At 39.6% G+C, this 21,732-nt stretch overlaps 5 protein-coding genes across 6 annotated transcripts; 2 read left to right on the top strand and 3 right to left on the bottom strand.

The window, feature by feature from the left end:
* Positions 1 to 791: 791 nt before the first annotated feature.
* LOC140783769 (L-type lectin-domain containing receptor kinase IX.1-like) lies at positions 792 to 3,264 on the bottom strand. The gene has a single exon (XM_073130804.1). The coding sequence runs from the start codon at positions 3,153 to 3,155 to the stop codon at positions 1,005 to 1,007; it is 2,151 nt and encodes a 716-aa protein (XP_072986905.1). The 5' UTR covers positions 3,156 to 3,264; the 3' UTR covers positions 792 to 1,004.
* A 2,076-nt stretch (positions 3,265 to 5,340) lies between these two features.
* Positions 5,341 to 8,452, top strand: LOC140783770 (protein TEEBE-like). The gene is made up of 3 exons (XM_073130805.1): positions 5,341 to 5,716; positions 6,820 to 7,317; positions 7,732 to 8,452. Exons 1-3 carry the CDS (start codon positions 5,635 to 5,637, stop codon positions 8,250 to 8,252), a joined length of 1,101 nt encoding a protein of 366 aa, XP_072986906.1. The 5' UTR covers positions 5,341 to 5,634; the 3' UTR covers positions 8,253 to 8,452.
* Positions 8,453 to 8,979: 527 nt separating this feature from the next.
* On the bottom strand, positions 8,980 to 12,534 carry LOC140783767 (leucine-rich repeat receptor-like tyrosine-protein kinase PXC3). 2 transcript variants are annotated; one of them, XM_073130803.1, is made up of 3 exons: positions 9,825 to 12,534; positions 9,646 to 9,732; positions 9,412 to 9,547 (listed from the first exon to the last, which is right to left on the bottom strand). In XM_073130803.1, exons 1-2 carry the CDS (start codon positions 11,990 to 11,992, stop codon positions 9,687 to 9,689), a joined length of 2,214 nt encoding a protein of 737 aa, XP_072986904.1. In that variant the 5' UTR covers positions 11,993 to 12,534; the 3' UTR covers positions 9,412 to 9,547; positions 9,646 to 9,686. The 2 variants fall into 2 exon arrangements, with proteins under 2 accessions (XP_072986903.1, XP_072986904.1); XM_073130802.1 differs by having other exon boundaries at positions 8,980 to 9,547; positions 9,646 to 12,525.
* Positions 12,535 to 13,745: 1,211 nt separating this feature from the next.
* Positions 13,746 to 16,118, bottom strand: LOC140783723 (zinc finger AN1 and C2H2 domain-containing stress-associated protein 16-like). The gene is made up of 2 exons (XM_073130727.1): positions 15,924 to 16,118; positions 13,746 to 14,667 (listed from the first exon to the last, which is right to left on the bottom strand). Exons 1-2 carry the CDS (start codon positions 16,020 to 16,022, stop codon positions 13,912 to 13,914), a joined length of 855 nt encoding a protein of 284 aa, XP_072986828.1. The 5' UTR covers positions 16,023 to 16,118; the 3' UTR covers positions 13,746 to 13,911.
* A 360-nt stretch (positions 16,119 to 16,478) lies between these two features.
* Positions 16,479 to 20,236, top strand: LOC140783724 (uncharacterized). Its single transcript, XM_073130728.1, has 2 exons — positions 16,479 to 17,428; positions 19,845 to 20,236. The coding sequence occupies exons 1-2, from the start codon at positions 16,766 to 16,768 to the stop codon at positions 20,001 to 20,003; spliced, it is 822 nt and encodes a 273-aa protein (XP_072986829.1). The 5' UTR covers positions 16,479 to 16,765; the 3' UTR covers positions 20,004 to 20,236.
* The last annotated feature ends 1,496 nt before the right edge of the window (positions 20,237 to 21,732 follow it).

Genomic DNA, 21,732 nt, shown 5'->3' with positions numbered 1-21,732 from the left:
TTGGCCCAGATCCAGGCCGTCTCCGAAGACCTCATCGACCGACAATCGAGACGTTAGGATCTCAGACTGCACTACCTTAAAGCTATACGCATTTTTTGGCGCCGTCATCTAAGCATACTTAGGTAGATACCAGTAGAAAAGGGACAACACATATTAGCTGAAATATAATTCTGAAGCATTAAGCCCTCCTTCATTTTAGGAATACATTTTTTTATTCTAAGACACAACTCCTTATTTCATAATAACAACTAAATATTATACTAGCATTATTCTATATTACAAATATTATTAATTAAAATTATATCTTATACTACACACTAATTCAATTACTAATTTACTCTTAATATCTATTATTTTAATTTATTTTGTATCAAATCAAAAGTATTCATAACAATTTTATAAAAAGTAAAACATTTTAAAATATTTTTTCACTTTATAACACATTAAAAATAAATATTACGCTTTTATTTTAAGTATAAGTGAACACAAGATTAGTTATTTTAGAATAAATATCTCATTTTAAGAATAACCGAGAGAAATATTTATTTTAAAATTAATCTTATTCCTAAAATAAATAAATCCTAAATGTGTTATTTGTATATTTTCTTTTTCTTTTTCTATTTGGCAAAATCGGTTTTTTTTTTTTCTGTTTTGTTTGTGGTCTAGAGGAACCTCGTTTTGAGGTATTTACGGATCTACGAATAAATTTGCAAAAGCGAACCTTTTCACTATTTTAGTGCCTTTAATGAGGAACATCTCCCACTACTATATGCTATGAAATCAAATTAGCGTCAACAAAAAATTATGAGAAGAAATCCTTATTCCAATAATCAGAGCATCCACATATGATGTAGAACAGGGGTGTTGAGCTAGAAATTATGGTGTTAAGCATCATACCAAGCTGAGGAAGATAGATTAAGCAAAAGCTGTAGTAACTGCAATATAACGTCCATAACTACTAGTAAATTAGAAAGCAAGAATGGAGAGGGACCTATATTTTGGTGTCACATACCACTGGTTTGTTGTTTAAGTAGCCAAGCTGAGGAAGAGGAACCAGAAGCCGTGGTTGCATTAGAGGAATCTGTAGTAGTATATCCACCAGTACTGTAATCCACTTCGCTCGAGGTATTGGCAAACATGCGTGGATCCATTGGCTGCGCATACATTGCTACTGGCATCTTGGGAGGAAGAATGGGCAATGGAGCCTCAAATTGCAGAGCAGTGATTGCTTGTTTGATAGATGGGCGCATGCTACAATCAGGATGAGCACACCAGAGACCGACAACCATCAAGCACTCCATTTCTCGCTCCTCAAACTCGCCATTCAGCCTCTCATCAGCTGCTTCGAGGATTGATCTTTTGCCGTAAAGATCCCACACCCATTCTACCAATCTGACTTTTTTGGCTTCTTCGAGAGGTTCTATAGGCCTTCTTCCGCAAGCGATTTCTAGTAAGACGACGCCGAAGCTGTAGATATCGGACTCGGTGCTCGCCTTGCCGGTGGTGAAACATTCCGGGGCCATATATCCCATTGTACCAGCAATAACTGTTGTCTGCGAACCGCGGCCGTGATCGACGAGCCTCGCCAACCCGAAATCTCCGAGCTTGGCATTGAATAATGAATCCAACATAACGTTGCTCGGCTTGATGTCTCTGTGAAGCACGCATTGCTCCCACTCTCTGTGAAGATACAGAAGAGCAGAGGCCACTCCTAGCGCGACGTTGTACCTCGTCGGCCATGTTAACAGCCTCTCTCCGTTGTACAGATGGGAGTCAAGGCTTCCGTTGGGCATCAGCTCGTAGACGAGCAACAGATCTGCGCGGTCGTGGCACCAACCGACGAGCTGCACAAGGTTCCGATGCCTCAACCGGCTTATAATCTTGACCTCAGAGGCATACTCCTTTCTTCCTTGCTTCGATTCCTTTGAGACTCTTTTAACAGCCACATGAAGATCGTGATCCCTCATGAAGCCCCTGTAAACGGATCCGAATCCTCCCTCACCTAGCTTCTCCTCTTCCGCAAAGTTTTTGGTCATGATGGCCAATTCCTTGTAAGAAAACCTCTTGGGTCCTCTCCCTTTCTCAAATTCATCATCGAAGGATTTGTCATAATCCATTTCTTCTTCTTCTTCTTCTTCTTCTTCTGCTCCTCCTCCTCCTTGTCTGTCCACCTTATTCTTCTTCTTCTTCTTATGCCGCAAAAGAAACGCGACCAATCCAACAAGGCATAGCAATGCCACTGCACTTCCAATTGATCCTGCCACTACCCCAACCTTGCTGTCGTTCTTTGTCACGTTTTCTGGTGAAAGGGGCAAAGGCGACGGCGGGATCATATTGTTCTTCAGTACCAGAGTGGAGCTGAAATTCCAAGATAGGATCTGATGCAGCTCGATGGAGGCACCGGTGGCAGCTGAGAATCCAATAGCCACCTTGCTGGGCAGTAATTTCTTAAGGTCGACATTGCAAGAGATGCTGAAAGAGCCATTGAAGGTTGAACTGTTTCCGTCGGATAGGAAGACGCCCAATACTTTGGTGCTAGCATTGTACCCGATCCATGCAGTGGTCGTCCGTTCATTTATTAAGCTATAATTCATTCTCTCGGTGACGGCGGAGTTGATTGAGTTGATATCGATACCGATATGCTCATAGGGCGGATCCCATTTGGAATTATTATAGGTATCAAACTCCACAGCCACCATCCGATTGGCCGACGAATTCAGCGCAGTGGTGCTATTGAAAAGGCCGAGGTAGCCGCCGGCGCTATATGTATGGGGATCAAATGGAAAGCTCGAGAGGAAGAAGGCTAACCCATCGGCATGGTATTTAGGCCGGGTTGCTTTGATGACGAAGGAGAAAGACGTGAGAAAACTGGCTTCCTCTCCTGTGGTGTTGTCCCAGAGGGGCACTGGTTCTATGTTGACTGCTTGGCCTGTGCTGTTAACGATGGAGTCACCGAGTGTGTCCTTGGTAAGACTGATGAGAGTACCATTAGGCAAAGCATCGCCGTGGAATGTAATCACATCGTACGCTTGTTTGGCACTAAGACGAGCGAAATCATAGTTGAAGGAAAGTGGACTTCCATAGGGTATTATGATGGAATAAATGAAGAACAAAAATGTTATTTTTGAGCCGAAGGCAGCCATTGCCATTGCCATCGTCACTGCAGCTGGTTGCTCTTGCAAAGTGCCCTTTCTAAAGAGATAATGTATATACCGGTGAACGATGCAGAGGTTTGGAAGATGATAGGGTACAGCCGTCAGTGGTTCAGTCTTTGCCTCTTTGGTGATGTATACAATCTCAACTTAAAAAAGAAACGGGTAAATTTCAATTTACACCCATTTAGTGATGTAAATTCCAAATCTTATATTTAAAAAGAGATATATTGTAATAGTTACGTTATAATGAAAATTTGTAGTTTATAATTTTAAATAGGAGAAGATAGAAAAAAATTTAAAAATATATTTTATATTTAAATTTAAAGAACAGGATATGATGAGTGAATTTAACAAGAGTAGAAAGAGTGTTCTAATGTTATAATATTCATTATATGAGAAAATTCTCTATACTAATTTTTAGATTTTTTTTTGTACTTTTACTGTTAAGTTTGGATTAAAAATTTAACAGTCAAATCTAATTGGTGATCCTGTCAGATAAAGACTAATCAGGAAATTTTGTCTCTTACTTTGATGAATTATGAGGCGTATTTGTTTAAACCTCCGAATGTTTTGGTTGTTATATGGTGATGATGACTTTGATGTTGTACCAGATATGAGTTTTGGCTTAAGTTGGCGGTAAGTAATTGAATAGTTTATAATATTCTGTGTAAGGGATCTCAATGTAGTTAGGTTGGTTATCTTTTTGGATTCCAATGTTATTTTGTTTGCTATGCTGTGAAGGTGAAGAATATTATGTATGGTAGGGTGTTACTAATGCTCTTGGTCCCGTTGGGCCGGAGCAAGTTTCTAATAAAACTGAATCGATAATCTTTGACTTAAAAAACAAAAGGAATACAAAGCAAAATAATATAAATAAAATTACCAAAATAAAGGGAAGAAGACTTAATTTGGCCACCTTAATATAACCAAGGAGGAAGTTAGAAGTGTAAACGAGCAGAGCTTGAGCATACGCGGCCTCACTCAGCTTTAGCTGTATAGGAAATTTTTACTTAGCTCAAGTTTGAGAAAATTTAATCTTGGCTCGAAGTGATTCATGGGTATAAAAAGAAAAAAGAAAATCTAACAAAACAAAACTCAATCAAAATAAAACTTTACTGCAGCTATTGAAAAATCAACAATATATCAGCAATAGGAGCATCTAAATATAAACAAAATGCCAAATCAATCAAAATAAACCTTGACTGTAGGTCTGCAGATATTGAGAATTCAACAACACAGCTACAAGAATATCAAGGTATAGGAACGTTAAAATCAATAGCTCAACTAAGGGAACATCACAAGGATTACCAACAAAAAAAAATGCGACCAGAGATAAACAAATCAAAATAAATAATTTGTTCATCTGCTACTACTATATCTTATGTAACCAAATTAGCGTCAAAATGAATTTATGGGAAGAGATCGTTACTCCACTGAAACATGATGTAAAACAAGGGTGTTGGGCTACAATTTATGGCGTTAAACATCAAGAACAAGAACAAGTTGAGGGAGAGAAGTAAGCACAAGCTGTAGCAACTGCAACACAACGTCCAAAACTAGTAGAAATATGAAAGCCCAGACTATGATAAAATCCTATATAGAACTAATCGTTCAGCCCAGCCCAAACCAGCCCAAGTTTTAACAGGGGCCACGTGGAACGCGCAGAAGGCGCCGAGCATCTATTGGACGAATAACGAGCCGCTGCACGTGATTATTGGCCAGGATTTTGGCATCTCTGGGCACCAATGGGAAGTCGGTGCACGTGACTGTGGGCCATCAATTTGACCACCGATTTCCTTTTAGCATTTCGATCCTGCAATTAACTAATTATATTTGAGACCTACCACATCCACATGCCAATGCGTCGTAGGTGGCCTTGGCTTTTAATTAATCTTCCAATTTTCATTTATTTTCCTATCAGATCGCGTCTAAGAGTACTATTTAGTTCATCGTTTATATAACATAGTAGCTTCATGCTCAGTTTATATAACATAGTAATCCAGTTTCTTAAATACAAAAGCGATGGGTCAAAAAAAAAAGGAAAAAAAAGAAGAAAAAAGACAAGTCTAAAGTGTGTCTTGGTTTAAACAATTATTCGGTACGTGGTACGAAGTCATAACTATGGCATTCCTTTTGAGGAACTAGCTTCTTAAGCACTTCTCTCTTTCCTGCAGCAATCCGACAGCCCTCTGCCGTAGCTAGCGTGACTTCTGCATCTTTTTTTAATTTCTCCAATGGAGTAGTGTTCTCATATGCCTACGGAACAATTTAATATCCACATCGGTTTTCTATTAGATGCTCGGATGCTCCTATAGGGGCCTTGGATAAGGAGACAATCTCAAGTGCTATGTGTTCTCGAGGAACAGCAACAGCAAAAGCAAAGAAGCTTGCCAATAAATAAGGGTTCAAATTCCTATATTAGTCTGCCTACCACTTCTTTACATTTACTCTGAGGGAGATCATCTTTCACAAGTCTAAAATGGGTTTGACGCCTGTGCTGCTCCTCCTCCTGCTTCTCTCCTTGTTCACCTTCCATGCACTTGGAGCTCAAGATCTTGATGGTATAGTTCTCAAACTAGGAACAGAAACGGTGCTGTCTTTGGTTTGTTTTGAGGGGATTGTTTTACTGCTATTAGATGCTCTGTTCTCTTGGTCCTCCAGAGTTATCAGGCTGCTCTACAGACATTAAACGCAAAACACTAACACCAGTTAGATAGCTATTCTGCTTTGCTGAAGTTGATATATTTTCCCTAGCTACTACATGTTCACAGCTCATTCATATATATTTAGCATTTTATTATATTTTCATACATTAAGATATGGTGGGTAATTAAAGAGCAAATAGTGTTTAAGGTTCTCAATCTGATGTTTAGACACTTGTCTTCATTTATGGCTCTTCAAAAACTGATAGATTCAGGGCTACCTTTTATACTCACTTACACATTTGTTTGACATCTGAGTTTAAACCTAGGAAGACGTATAACCTTGCTTTAGTCAAATATAATATAGCATTTGAGCATTTCTTGCTGTTTTGAACTTCATCATTCTTTTGTATTTAGTTGTAAAGTTTCGTATTGTCTTACCTAACATTTGTTCCATTTCTTATATTTGGCAGTACTTTGATCTCTAACTCAAATATAGATAATCCAATTAAACGTCTTTTGCTCCTTTGTCTTTTCTTCTCTTTAATATCTTTACCTAGTAATTTCCATTATATCCAACCTCACCTTTATTCAATAGTATGAGTTTAAGCGTGGGGAGGTGCATATTTAACATCACTTTGTTTTCTTTGTCATAGTCATGGAACTTGTGTCTCTAGGTTCCCTCTTTTCTTCAGCTGCACTTTTTTTTGGTGGTTGTTGATAATATGAGCCTGGAGCTAAGTATGCAAGACAACATGAACCATTCCTCCCAATTTAAAGGCAGAATGGGCTTTATTGCAAGGGGATCTGAATTTAGCGCATGGGCTTCAAAGCTCCCATCCCACTACGTTACCACCTTGGTTTCTCTTACTGTATTTGATCTCCAGATTCTTCATTGTGGTTTTACTAAAATGGAGCTATATGTCTGTCCATAAATTCCACCATTCACCAGCGCTACTTCCTCATAGTTCATCTAAGACACAAGTAATCGTCCCTCTCTCATTTCTCTTTTCACTCTTCAGGGCTCCTTCCCAATGGCAACTTTGAGATCAGTCCACTGAAACATAAGCTCAACAACACTGTCATCATCGGCAAGCACTCACTCCCCAACTGGATCATCCATGGCCTTGTCGAGTATGTATCTGGTGGCCCACAACCCGGTGGCATGTTCTTTGCAGTGCCTCACGGGGTCCATGCAGTGCGACTCGGTAATGAGGCCTCTATTTCTCAGAACATCACAGTCAAGCCCGGTTCTGTCTACTCCCTCACCTTCAGCGCTACGAGGACATGTGCACAAAATGAAGTGCTGAGGGTGTCAGTGCCTCCGCTCTCTGGTGATCTCCCAATTCAGACTCTCTATAGCAGCAGTGGTGCTGATACCTATGCTTGGGGATTCCGGGCTACTGGTGCAACAGCACAGGTTATCTTTCACAACATTGGTGTACAGGAGGATCCCTCATGTGGGCCTCTCTTAGATGCTGTGGCCATTAAGGAGCTCTTCCCTCCTGTGCCAACGAGAGGTAAGATTATCATAAGTAGAACATATAGCTAACTTGGTTATATTTGCTCCTGTTTCTATGCAATTGGATTAGTCTTTCGTCATTCTCAGCTTCTATATTGAAACTGCTCGATGATATCCTGAGATTATTACTATCAGTAGCATGTCAAAATCTTTCATTGTGGTGGAAATTTGGTATGCTTGAGGAGAAATTTGTGATGATCTGCTTGTATTTTAGTACTTCCTGTAGTTGGACGAAAGTGAACCCTATGGTTAAATTTCTGTTCTCAGATTTATATCATCTAAGCCCATGCATATGAAGGAATCATTTTCAACACTGTTCTTGAGTTGTAAGTTATTTCGGCATGCACCAAATCAATTCTCATCTTTAACTATTATATTTACCTATCCGTCTTCAATTTTCTTGCATATGTAGGCAACCTGGTGAAGAATGGAGATTTTGAAGAGGGGCCACATGTCTTCAAGAACTCCACATCTGGCATTCTTCTGCCTCCTAAGCAGCTAGATAATACATCCCCACTTCCTGGATGGATCATTGAGTCCCTCAAGGCTGTGAGGTTTATAGACTCTGCCCACTTCTCTGTTCCTTTTGGCCAATATGCTGTTGAGCTCGTTGCTGGGCGGGAGAGCGCGATCGCTCAAGTCATCCGGACCGTTAGCAATAGGTTCTACAACCTCACATTCATGGTCGGTGATGCCAAGAACGGCTGCCATGGGTCAATGCTGGTAGAAGCCTTCGCCGGCAATGGCACAGTTAAGGTCCCATATGAGTCCCATGGAAAGGGTACTGGGTACAAAACTGCAAGCTTGAAGTTTTTGGCTACTGCGAACAGGACTAGGCTAACATTTTATAGCTCATACTATCACACTGACAACACAGGGTCACTTTGTGGGCCTGTTCTGGATCAAGTCAGGGTTTATCCTCTCAAAATGTGAGGCTTTAGTTACATTTCCTAGTTATCAAGTGTGAAATTTAATAGCAAACGTCCAAATGATTGCACGTACTGCGGTTACTTTGGGCCAATCCTCTATGATTCTATCTCAAACACTTCAAGTTATCCTACTTCTGTTATCTTTATGGTTGACAACAGATCCAATGTGTTACTTGATATGCATGTTATGATTTCTTTGCTGAACATTTCTGTTTCATGTGAATATTTGTTTGTCTCAATTCTAATTTATCTCGAAAGAAGTAGTCTTTACTCCAATGTGCAATAAAACGATTACACATCAACAACAATTTATGATGTCAATTAGTCCTCATAGAAGGGGGAAGGAAAAGAATGAAATAGAAAAGGAAAGGAAAAAGCAGAAGTAATAATGGCAAATGCAACTAGATGTCTAGAGAATCAAGAGCATTAAGTTGTCTGATCCGAGTGCCCTCAGTCACATTGTTTGTATATCTGTGGCCAAGGCCGGCAAAATATAGGGTCTTTTGATGAAGCAGAAGAACGAAGAATTGAGTTTTGAGCTTGAGAGCAGTCATTGACATTGCCATTGTTTTAGTAAATCTAAATGATTTATTTCTTGCAAGTTTCTCTTTTAATTGGGTGACACTATCGAGGAGGATAGAGTAGCAGTCAATGTTGGATGACTAGATCAAGTCATTGATAGCTTCCAAGAAACTAGGAATTACATGCTAAGTCAAGCATAGTGTCGGAGATGTCACAATGAAGGATATTATCCTTTAATTGGAAGATAATTGAGAGGGGATAGAATACACACCGCAATAGTTGACTAGATCAAGTCATTTGAGAGCTGTCAAGCAGCTAGCAATTACATTTTGCAACTAGTGACAAGTAGCATACCTGAAGTTTGATATCTGAAGTAACCAGAACTTTCAAGCTAAGTATCCAAAATCTCAGTAGGCTGGTAGGAGTAATTTGAGAAAAAGTGACTGCGCATTTAATTCTCTTTGGCTTCGAGGAGCATCTCGACAACTTTCTTCATCCAAGGCCGTTTTGCTGGCACGCTATCGGTGCAGAGCATTGCAACCTTCAAAACTGCAAGCATCTGTTTCCTCCAAGCAAATGAAACTGTACTTAGCCTTGCATCCATTATCTGCTCTGGTGTTTCGCCCCTTGATGGTGCGTTATGAACCCATTTGACCAGATCTAGGCCTTCTCCGAAGACCTCATCGACTGGCAACTGGGATGTTAGGATCTCAAGCAACACTACCCCAAAGCTATAGACATTTCCTGGCACTGTAACTTGCATTGTATAGGCATACTCTGGTAGAGACCAGTAGAAGAGGAACAACATATTAGTTCAGACATAATTCTGAAGCATTAAATGTTTTACTTGAAAAAAAATTTGAGATTAACTTTACCTGGAGGGATATAACCGAAGGAACCTGCGACTGCACTGATACTAGCAGTACCTTTCGATGGATCCAAGAGCTTCGATATCTCTATCTCTGCAACAAGAGCATTGAAATGCGAATCAAGCAACACATTACTTGAAGAGATATCCAAATGAATGATGGCAATGTGGTGAAGGAAAGCCAACCCCTCAGCTACTCCAATAGCAATCGCCAACCTTCTTGGCCAATCTGGCTCATATCCAACGTCTGATGTGCCATTGAGAAGTTGTGCAAGTGTTCCATTAGGCATATGATGATGAAGCAATAGAACAGAATCCTCATAGATCACATAGCCAATAGGCCTCATCAGATTTGCATGAGAAAGATTTCCGAGCCTTTCAAGCTCTCTTATCATTTTATTTTGGTGGTGAACAATTGTTCTGTCAACAGATTTTAGCTGCTTCACTGAAAGAACAAGTCCTGATGGCATAACCGCCCTATACACAGTGCTGAATGTCCCACTGCTAAGCTTATTTGAATCCTTAAGTGTTGCTCTCACAGCACTATCAAAATCTATGGCTTGTTTCAAGGATTCAATAAAGACATTTCCAGCTATTATTTCTGAAGGTTCGACAACTAAATCTCCTGCAACAGTGGATGTCTTGGCATCCAATTCTTGCTTCTCCCTTAGCATAAATAGTCCGACAACAACGGATACTGCTGTGAAGATGGCCAAACCAGATCCAACTATGGCCAATATGATTTTGTAAGACGCCTTCTGGTGGTCTGATCCATAACTTGCTCCAAAGTACTCCTCACAATCTGAATTCAACGGATCACCACAGAGTTCTTTGTTTCCTGCAAAGCTTGAATAAGGGCTCTTCTGGAATGGAGCAAATATTGGTATTTGCCCACCTAACTGATTGTTTGAAAAATTAACCTCTATCAAGCTCAGCATGCCTCTGAGCTCTAGTGGAATATCTGCAGAAAGTTGATTGTTTGACAAATCCAATGACACCAGTTTATCAAGCCTTCCGAGCTCTCGAGGCAATGGCCCTTGGAGATGATTGTAGCTAAGATTTAGAGAAATCTGCAGACTCTTAATCCTACCAATCTCAGGTGGGATGTTACCACTAAGATAGTTACTACCTAACTGTAGCTCGAGCAACCTGTTGCAGTTTCCAATCCCTTGAGGTATCTTGCCACTAATGGAGTTATGACCCAGGAGAAGAAATTGCAACCTCGACATATTACAGAGGTTTTCAGGTAAGCTTCCATTGAATCGGTTATAGCTCAGATCAAGCTTGCTAAGGTTCTTGCACTTAAGGATGGACTTGGGAAAGTCACCTGTTAGACTGTTATCTGAGACAATCAACTCTTGGAGATTGTTAAGCTCCGTGAACTTCTCGGGAATTGTCCCTGTGAACCCATTGGATGCCAAGTTCAGAAGGGTGAGATTTGAGCACTCTGCAAACTCTTGAACAATCTCCCCAGAAAGGTGATTATTGTCTGCCTCAAAATATGTAAGACTACTTACATTGCCAATCGACACAGGAATGGCGCCGACGAGCCTATTATTCCCAATTCGGAGATTTGAGAGGCCCTTACATTTCCCAACAGACTCTGAAATGCTACCGTTCAATCTGTTCACAGTCAGAACCAAAACTTCCAGCTGCCCAGACGCGAAAATACTCTCAGGAATCACTCCTTCAAGCTGGTTGGAATGGAGGTTTAGCACCTGAAGCTGAGAGACCAACCCTAGATTTCCTGGAATAACACCACCTAAACTATTCTCATATGCAGAAAACACCATGAGATCAGTCAAGTTTCCAATCCAAGCAGGTATGGAGCCACTGAGATTGTTTGCAGAAATCTGGAGCTCCTGCAACCTCTCTAAATTCTTCAACTCATCAGGTATCTCACCAGAGAGGAAATTGTTGGAAAGGTTTAAAAAGCTTAGACTTCGCAGACCGCCGAAAGAAGACGGAATCCTGCCCTCAAACTTGTTCATGGACAAGTCTAGGAACTCGAGAGCAACCAGGTTGCCGAAAGAAATAGGAATGGGTCCAATAAAAGAATTGCCAGAAAGATCTAACCTTTTTATCGATTTGAGCTCAGATATGAGGGAGAGGTTACCTCGGAGGCTGCGGCGAGGGAGGTCTAGCGCCGCGACGGATCGGTCCGGCCTGGCGCAGGCAACGCCGCGCCAGGAGCAGTAGTTTTGAACCTTGAGGTCCCATTCAAATACCATGAGCTCTTTCTGGAGAGCCACCATGGTGGCCTGATCATGGAGTTGAGCAATGGCAGTGTAGTACCTTAACAAGAGAGCACCCACCACAAGGGAGAGGCAGGAGAAAAGGGAAGCATTTGCCATTGATATCTATCAACTCAGAAGGCAAACCAACACTTGGAAGCAGCAAGAAGATTTTGCTGGAAATTCATACCAAATTTCTTGCTGGAAGGGGCAACCTGGTCTTTAGATGATGACCCAAATGGCCAAACACCATTTCGAGGAGAAAGAAGACATCCAACTTCAAATCCTTCAAAGCTCCTACCTTTCCCTTTCTGTGGTTTTCACAACAAGAGGGGGGAGATAGAGGAGAGAGAGACAGAAAAGGATACACAGAGACCAGACTGAGATGGCAGCAACAACCAGTCCTTTTATTGCAATATCACAAAACTCTCGTTTCATCTATTAGTAGCACTGAGTCTGCCATAGCTGACATGAACATTTGACAACACTTTTTCTTCTCTCTCTCTCTCTCTTCTTTCGAATCATTAACAAGAAGGTTTTATTAGTTTGAGGTCCTCTTGCCAATGGAGCCAAGGCTTTCTTTAGTTGTAAAAGGTAAGGGAAATGAGCAGAGGAGGTCAGAGTCCTAGTGCTCTGTGCATGAGTATGTTGTTTGACTCATTTTAGAGCAACGCTTTTTCTAAGGCCAACATGGCGTTAATGCTATGATTCTCTGTTCTCATATTCGCAACGGGACACATTAACTACTCTTACCTTTGTCTCAGGTCTTAGGTTTAGTAGAAGTAAAGCATGATACAAAAAACTTAATACCGTTAAGCATATCAAACTTGATTAAACTCGACAGTGCTCACTTGGATCTAATAATAATAATAATAATAATAATAATAATAATAATAATAATAATAAATGTTTGTCATGTGTTATTGTACGCATTCATCTTTCAAGTTCTTGTGGGTCACAGCATGTCTGGAGCATTGGATGCTCTGTCTCTGGCCTAAACTTAACGCAATCTTGTCCAAAACTTTGGCCATTGAAACCGGAAGTTATAAACTTACAATACTTTAGGATGATCTGGAATTAAAGATTCTCGAGGGCAAATTCTTATTAAGGCTGTAGGTCTCCAGGAGCCACTTTTTCAGAGCTTTCCTCTGTAGTGAAACATTGTTATACTTCTTATTTTTTATGAGCCGACATTTTATACTCTGGTATAGCATTTTGTTCAAAATGATTACTGTGGTGGGGTAGGGAATAAGTTTGTCACTTTGCCGCAGGTAGGGCCTACATGCTGCTTTTAAGATTACATAAATCTTAGCATAGATACTCGACTAGGAGATTACTAATTTCCTAGATTGAAATACATGGCCATTGTAGTCTATTTTCATATATTTTATGTTCTATTTAGCTAGGACAGGTAGGTTGCTAAAAGTGGAAGCATGAATCTATTCTTAAGTTTAATGCATGTAACAAGGAATGATTAATATATGCACCACTCAACACTTCTTCCTTTCATCATAACATTTAGTTATATAATTGAGGCCTGCTAGTTTAAAGTAATCTTACTTTGCATGGAAAAGCCTTAATTGAAAATAAAAATACTGTGCATAAGATACACGCTGCACCCCACGAGAGATCCAGAGGCAGGAGATTTTCTCAAGTTACTGGGTAAATACTTCCTGATCATTTGCAAGATACATGTGTATCACTAAAACATCAGTAAGTCCAGAAGAAATAGGAAGAGATGATGTATACTCATACTAGTGAAATTTACACTTGAGAACAAACTTCGAGTTATAGAACGGTGCATACAATCTTAGCACATTCAAAAAGGAAGAAGAAATTGATGAGTTTTTATGTGGAATTAATCAGTATCATCTTTTCAACAATCAAGCAAACCAAATATATAACTTTGCTCAAGTGTTCATGAATATTTCAAAGAAACAAGAAGACAAAAAATTGATCACAGGTATTGTCAAGCTGGACAAGGGACAGACAAATTCAACAGAGAAGTATAGAAGAAGTATCAATCACTGAACAAATTGTTATGATTTTGAAGTTCCTCCATGGTCCCTTTCGACGTGCTCCACCAACAACACCGGGTCGCGGAATCCCTTGCTGCATTTGGGGCAAACATCAATAGTTACCCTATTACGACCTGGTGGAGCATTGTTTTGATGAGATCTCTCAACATGTTCAATCAGAGCTGACACAGTGGAGAACCTTGCTTGGCATTGAAGACATTGCTCCACAAAGGCACCACCATTGCTGCTCTGTGCCATTCCTTCTCTTGTCTTCTGGAATGCTTGGGTAGTTGCATTACTCAATTTCAGCATGCCAGCTTCAGCAGAGGCCCGGACACTTGATGCTGCATTTAGAAAACTCGAACTCAACCATGATGAATTGCTTTTTGATGGTGACTCACCCTTTTGACCTCTCTTCAACAGCCCTGCGAAAGGGAAGCTAGGATCTGATTTCTTAGGTCCAGGACACTTGTGGTCAGGCCCAAATCTATGCTTTAAGCAGTGGTCATTGGTGCAATCTCTGCACCGGATTGTGTTAGAAAATGTTAGTGTTTCTTTGCACCCAGGAACAGGACACCTCTTTTTCTTGGTTGCTTTCTGATAGTTTGATGGGTCACAATCACTATTAACATGAGTATCCCAAGTGATATTTGGGTCTTCGTTTGGAATCAGGCGAACACCTTTGGCACAAAGTGGACACACTAGGACCGTCACATCGTTCTGATTTGCATTTGGACATAAATGCTCAGTGTAACTTCTATGTTGAAGACAGAACACCTGTCAGCAATTCATGAATCATATAAACAGTAGGTCCACAGCTTGTATATACATGATCACTAGAAACAGGAGAGAATCTACGAAGCAAATTATAAAAAAATTAATGTTACAACATATGCCCATGCAATATACTTGATCTATATTGCTATCAGTAACAGCGCTTTTTCCTTTTATACAAAGAAAATACTTTAAACTTTATAAAAGCTATGCAAACCGTTAATTGTGTATGATTGAACTGCTAAAAGACACCAAGCTAAAATGAACTGATTACTTTAAACAGTATTCTCATTCTATGCATTACATTACTTACTGCATTATATTTGTAGCAAATCAATGAGACCAAAACCAGCGAGTGTTGTCTAAGGTCAAGGAACTCAAAGTTTGGAAGTGAATAGGCGGATTGGAATTTGGAAGTGAATAGGCCTCTGGCTTTATTCATTATCCATCTGCCCTCAAATTCAATGACCATGCTATACGCCAATAGATTCACAGATAGGTTGACAGAGAAGAGAACATGGTACTCATACATAAAACATTGGATAAGAGAACTGTACTGTGAATTCCATCTGTCACAAGTTTACCATCCCGGAATTGGGAGCAATATAAAAGTTCACGGTCAGGAAAGTTGATCGGATTAAGATTGAGTGATCTAGGATTGTAGGTTGAGGAAACCATTAAGTGAATCATTAAGAGTAAGTACATAAATATTTATGGACGCATTATATATGACACTCAGAAAAGAAATTGGACAAAGTGAAAAAGTACTAAAAACTCATCACCAAAACTATTTCTTGCTTCTATAAATCAATCATGTATTCTGCATGGGAATTCTATAGAAAATATAATTCATCTGAAATAATTCGTTTATATCAAAATAATCAAATAAAAGGTTCCTTATGTCGGAAATCAAATTAAAGGGCTGTTCCTGGATATACGGAATCATATATGCGTCTGAAATAATTGTGCCGCCCCAGATACCAGAACGCAAAATTTCAGTGCCTAATCTTCTCGAAATTTTGGGCACCTTGATTGCAAACGAATCATAGATTTCACAACTCCTTCCCCTTCCCCAACAAAGAAAAAGTCATACCAACATCCAAATCCCAAAACAATTTGAAGGGGCCGACCATACACCAATATGTCCGTCTATAGCAACAGATCAGGAAACCCAAAGGACTCCCTCAAGTTTTTCGATTCATCTTAATGCATCTGAATAGACTAAAAAGGAACACAGAATCGAATCGAGAAAGGGATACCTGCTTGCATCTATCACAGGTGAAGGGCAAGAAATCGATCTGCTTGCAGTCGTCGACGCTGCAATGCTTCCCGAGATTGGGGAACTCCGGCGTTCCCATCAATCGACCAAACTGCTACGAAATCATCGATTTGAGAAGGCGAGACGAAGAAGCGTTTCCTTTTATAAAAAACGGACGGGTTGAACTCGGCTGCAGCGTCGGGAAGACGGCGAGGCTTTGAGGCGTATGAGTTATGACTGGCATGGACCCACACGGACCTGGTTACATGGACGCGTGGCTTGAAAGCAAATAAGTCGTATAAACATCGTGCATCCACGCTTTTACTGTATATGTGTTTCCAGGGAGTATGTTTAGAGGAGCCGTCGGATGGAGATCGGACGGCTCATCATATATTCGTATTCAAAGGTGAAATGTTTGAAATATTAACTTAATCGTCTTAACCGAAAAAATAGCTATACAATTGTCGGTACACGTCAATGAGTCATAAGTCTTAATAAATAATGAAACACTACAATATTAATAGATAATAAATCATTCACAATTAACAGTGAAGATAATTAATTGATTAATAGAGTAAGGTCTCGGTGGCTCGATGGTGATCGTTTGATTGGTTGGACCTAATCTAAACCAATTTCTAGTCCGCCTTAGCCACCTAAACATAGTGCTGCTTTCGACTCAAGAGATAAGCCCACCGCTACTGTTACGCGATCCCAGGAAGAACCCTAGTTTTCCTATCTCTATCCAATATAAAAGCTTCTCGTTCCATCCTCTCGCCTTACTAATCTCGCCTCCCGCCTCCTCGAGCTCCCTCGGAATTCTTACCCCGACTTAAACCCCAACAAATGGCAGAGAGAGGCGGCGGCGATCGAGGCGGATTCGGTCGTGGCTTCGGCGGCCGGGGCCGTGGAGACCGTGGCCGCGGCGACAGGCGTGGCGGACGGCGAGGTGGGCGCCCGCAGGAGGAGGAGAAGTGGGTCCCCGTGACCAAGCTTGGACGCCTTGTGAAGGACGGCAAGATCCGTAGCATGGAGCAGATCTACCTCCATTCCCTCCCCGTGAAGGAGCACCAGATCGTGGAAACCCTAGTTAAGAATCTTAAGGACGAGGTCATGAAGATTATGCCGGTTCAGAAGCAGACACGTGCCGGTCAGAGGACCCGGTTCAAGGCTTTCGTCGTCGTCGGCGACGGCGACGGCCACGTTGGCCTCGGAGTCAAGTGCTCCAAGGAGGTCGCCACTGCCATACGTGGCGCGATCATACTGGCCAAGCTCTCCGTGGTTCCGGTGAGGAGAGGGTACTGGGGTAACAAGATTGGGAAGCCGCACACTGTGCCTTGCAAGGTTACTGGTAAGTGTGGGTCCGTGACGGTTCGCATGGTTCCGGCGCCGCGTGGGGCTGGGATTGTGGCGGCTCGTGTGCCGAAGAAGGTGCTCCAGTTCGCTGGGATTGAGGATGTGTTCACCTCCTCCCGCGGATCAACCAAGACTCTCGGAAACTTCGTCAAGGTCAACTTCTCGATCCTTTCTCTAGATGCCTTTTGACACCGATTAGCTACCGACTGCTAGTAACTTGTTTGATGCTCCAATACTTTATGCAGATAAAGATAGACCTTTACATTTGAAAAGGTCGTTTTGTTTGTTTGTTTTATTGAAGTCGAGTAGATTCTGCATTAGCAACGAGATGATTAGCGACTAGATGCTGAATATGATATCTGATAGACTAAAGTTACATTTTATTTTTAAGCATGCGAGTCAGTTACCAAGTTATATTTCCGATTTCTATTGATCTTCAGTGTTTCGATCCACTTTATTAATGTTTTCTCAATTGATAGATGCTTCTTATTACTAGATGAGACAAATAAACACAGGAATTGAGTTTTAAAAGTAAGCCACCTAGTGTAGTAATTGAATGATTATTTGCTAGCCCACATTGTTACCGAAAATAGACACAAGGTGTGAGTTTGTGAATATATTTGTCAACCTTGTGATGTAACAGGATTTGCTTGTTGGAACTTATGAAAGTAATCTCCTAGCATTCCATCTCCTCAGTGATGATCAACATGCTTGTTAATAATTATGCTACATAAATTGTTGTCATATTATTAAGCTCTATTGGACCAATAGTATATATTTTGCTAGTATTATTTGTTATGTTATGTTCATTTGAAGTGCGCTCATTGAGTAAAAAAATATGGGGGAGAAAAAGATGAATTCACACTTTCATAGTGATTGTAACCGTCATTGTAAGAGATATTGTCATAGCCCCATAATGATGCCTTTCAGTGTATAGTATTTGCAAAATTTTGGAATATCATAAAGTTAATTTGTTTACTATCAAAACTTTGGAATACCATAAAGGTAATTTGTTTACTATTCTTTCCCTTTATCATGGCATGGCACTTACATTCTTAGTCAATGGTTTTATACTTTCTTGAATTTCTAATGCACACAATACTTTATCATTTAAAGTGACATTGAAGAGAACTGTATGTTGGCTATGACATATTTTCATATTAAATCTGTTTGTTCTTGTAGTTTAAAAATTCTGTTTATTTTAGTTTTGGCAATCACATAGTTTGAATGACAGTTTGAACACTTTATTGATATGGGCACCTATTCTTTCTTTTTAACTCAACACTTGAAGGACTGTTATTGCTACATCAATTGCATCTGTTATGTTTTGATGTTTTCTGTGTGAGTATGAGCTGCCCTTTTACCTCCAATGAAGGTGGGATAAATGTAAGATATTCACTCAAAATATACCATAGTCCGAAAAACTTCAAACAAAATTGACTGGGAAATTTAATTACATTTGTTAGAAAACTATTACAATAAATTAAAATACTTAGGGAATAAATTAGATGAAGTACAAGTTATAATTATTTAGAATTACTCACAATTTTGAGGAGTATAAACCAGATTCTGGTTGTGTTCATCAGGACAAAAACCCAATCTTGGGTAGCTTAATACTGCTTGCTTTATTTACATTATTACTTTGTTACTCTGAAATCCTTGAGGACTAGGGTTTAAGGATCTTCTTAAGCTGTGAGTATCTTATATTTGTTTCATTTTGAGTGTGACAGGAAATTTCCAGTTATTCTTTCGCCTTCTTCCTTTCCGTCCTTGCTTTCCACTTCTTTCGATTTTGACAATATCTGCTAGAGACAAATTAATGAAACGATTGATTTTCTCCAAAAATATTGGGTACTGATCAGGTGTTCTTCTGCTACTTGGGTTTTACTCTGTTGCTAGGAGTGCTTATTTTGTTATACAACTATGAAATTTTGTACCCTTCATAGCTGGTAGGAATCTTGAACTAGAACCATCTAACATGTTTGACACTTTTGTTGGAAGATATATTCTAAGATACCTTTTATTTTAAGAGGTTTAATTAACAATTTGAGATTGTATTGTAGCTTGTTAAACTTTTTAAAATAACTGCCTTATGGTTGCTGCATGAGAACACTCCATCATTCACAGTGTCTACATTTTTAATTGCTTTTTAAAGCAGAAAAATCTGGCACTATGCATATGCAGATGATGTTTCAGCTGAAGGGAAGAGAGAATTTGTTTTAGTAGTGGGAGTTGATATTAATGAATATTGCTTTATAATAAAATTGATACATGGGAAACTTGCAACCAAAGAAGCATGTTCTCTCTAAATAATTGTTTACTTTTGACATTCACCACTTGTATTTCTTATCCATTTATTGTAGTGTATTTGTGTATACTTATTTGTCATGGTTATATTCTGTTTTTGTTACATGTTGCTTCAGAAGTAGCAAAAGCTGCTTGCTGTCCATTGACCATAACAACCTGCTGAATGATTTGCATGCTGCTAGGATTTGATAGCTGCAAGTTATTGCTCCTTCTGTACTATGTGCAAACTGCTTTTTCTCTAAAATGCTTAGTTTTGGTGCAGGCTACTTTTGATTGTCTCATGAAGACCTATGGGTTCCTGACACCTGACTTCTGGAGGGAGAGTCGCTTCAGCAAATCACCCTTCCAGGAGTACACTGACTTCCTCGCCAAGCCAACAAAGGCAATTCTTCATGAGGATCCCGAGAAGATTGAAGCTTAGAATGCCTGAGAGTTTTCATAATTTGTCATCCTCTTTTGTTCGCACCATGCAAGTTCGGATTGTAGTTGATTGGTAAAGTGGACAGAAACATTAGCAGCTTGACTTTTTCTCCCTTTTTTTTTTCTTCATATTATAGCGTCTTAGTTTGGTCTGTATTTGGATAGTTGAACGCATTGATAAAACATCTGAAATTTTGTTGCGACTGCTCTGCTATCTATTAAGTTTTGCTTCAATTGCCTGCAGTTGCAAATTTTGAGAGGAGCTTCTTGTTTTACTTACATGCTTCCTGTTTTATTATTTGCTCGGCCTATATGATTCTCACGCTTGCGACAACGCTTCATTCACTCACACACACACACAAATAAATTAAGTGAACTTAATACAGCACAATCAATCTTAATGTAAACAATAACAGCACTAGGATACTTACACCGGAGTAGCAAATTTCACTTGTCTTCTTTAAGAGTGCAAGCCGAGTCGGGAGGCAAACTCGGCAATGGCACCTCGGACTTGAGCCCTCTAATGGCCTCTGCTTAATCGAAGGCCGCGCGGTGCAATCCTCTTTCTCTAAAAGAAGCTACTTCCCTGAACTTCGATCTTGTAGAATCCATGTATACCTAGTTAGTGAAGAGTTAACAATAATTTCAATCTTTTCTTTTTTCCGAAACAACCTTCGTGTCAAAAAGTTCAGATAACATCTAACAATTGATGTGAAATTAATAGTCAGGTATATTATCTTTTTAGCTTAAAAAGTTGTTCTCTCAGACGTAAACGAGAAAAAGGAGAGAGCGGTCAGACCCACCTCCAAAGCTTGCCCCAAATTCTCTTTAACTATTGTTATCTGCATATAGGTTTTGCAACAAAGGATGCCAAGCTTCTCTACTTGGTAGGAGAGTCTATTTTGTTTGCCAATTTGTGATGCTTTGTACCCTGCAATAGCTGGTGGGAATTACCTTGAGCTAGTGTGGAAGATTGTTAGTAAGCTGCCTTTTTTTTATTTTTTAACAGTTTGATTACCGAGTAAGAGAATGTAACTGTAACTTGTTAAACATTTTTAAACAAACTGCCTATATGTCTGCTGCACGAGAACACTCCATCAGTTAGTGTATGCACATTGCCACTAGAAAAGTAACCAAGCAAGCACATTCTAATAAGTCACAGAGAACTATGAGCTTTATATTTTATATTTTAGTACTCCATCTTATTTATGGGCTGAGGAATTTTAATTAGTCTAAAAAGTAAAATTTAATTTAAATAGATAGAGTTTTATATTTTCAGACAAAAATGAGTATAATAATATTTAAAACCATAACCTCTGGTATGATACTATGTTAGATCACTAACTACATCAATAGTTTAAGCTATTAGAAAAACTGTTAGAAAAGAGCCACAAATCAATGTACCAACAATTTTTTTTTTATCTTTGTGCAAATATAATAAGTTAACCACAATTAACCAAGCCACAATCAAAGGCAAATAATTTATATGAAAACCCCTTCAATGTGAGAGAAAAATAATCTGACCTAAGTTTACCTCAGATCTCCACTACAATTAATAATATTAGGATTACAAAGTTCTTTCTCAAAGTAAGACTAACCGATCACAAATATTAATAGTTATTTTATTAGATCACAACTAAAGAAGACCAACTAACAGGAGGACTATACTTTATAACAGAATGAGAACAATCTCAACAAAAAAAAAGTGATGGCTTTGACGATTAGTTTGA

This window comes from Typha latifolia, chromosome 3 (genome assembly GCF_019914945.1).
Source record: "Typha latifolia isolate L0001 chromosome 3, TyphaL0001v2, whole genome shotgun sequence".
Lineage (NCBI taxonomy): Eukaryota > Viridiplantae > Streptophyta > Magnoliopsida > Poales > Typhaceae > Typha > Typha latifolia.
This window is presented reverse-complemented; position numbering and strand designations above follow the sequence as displayed.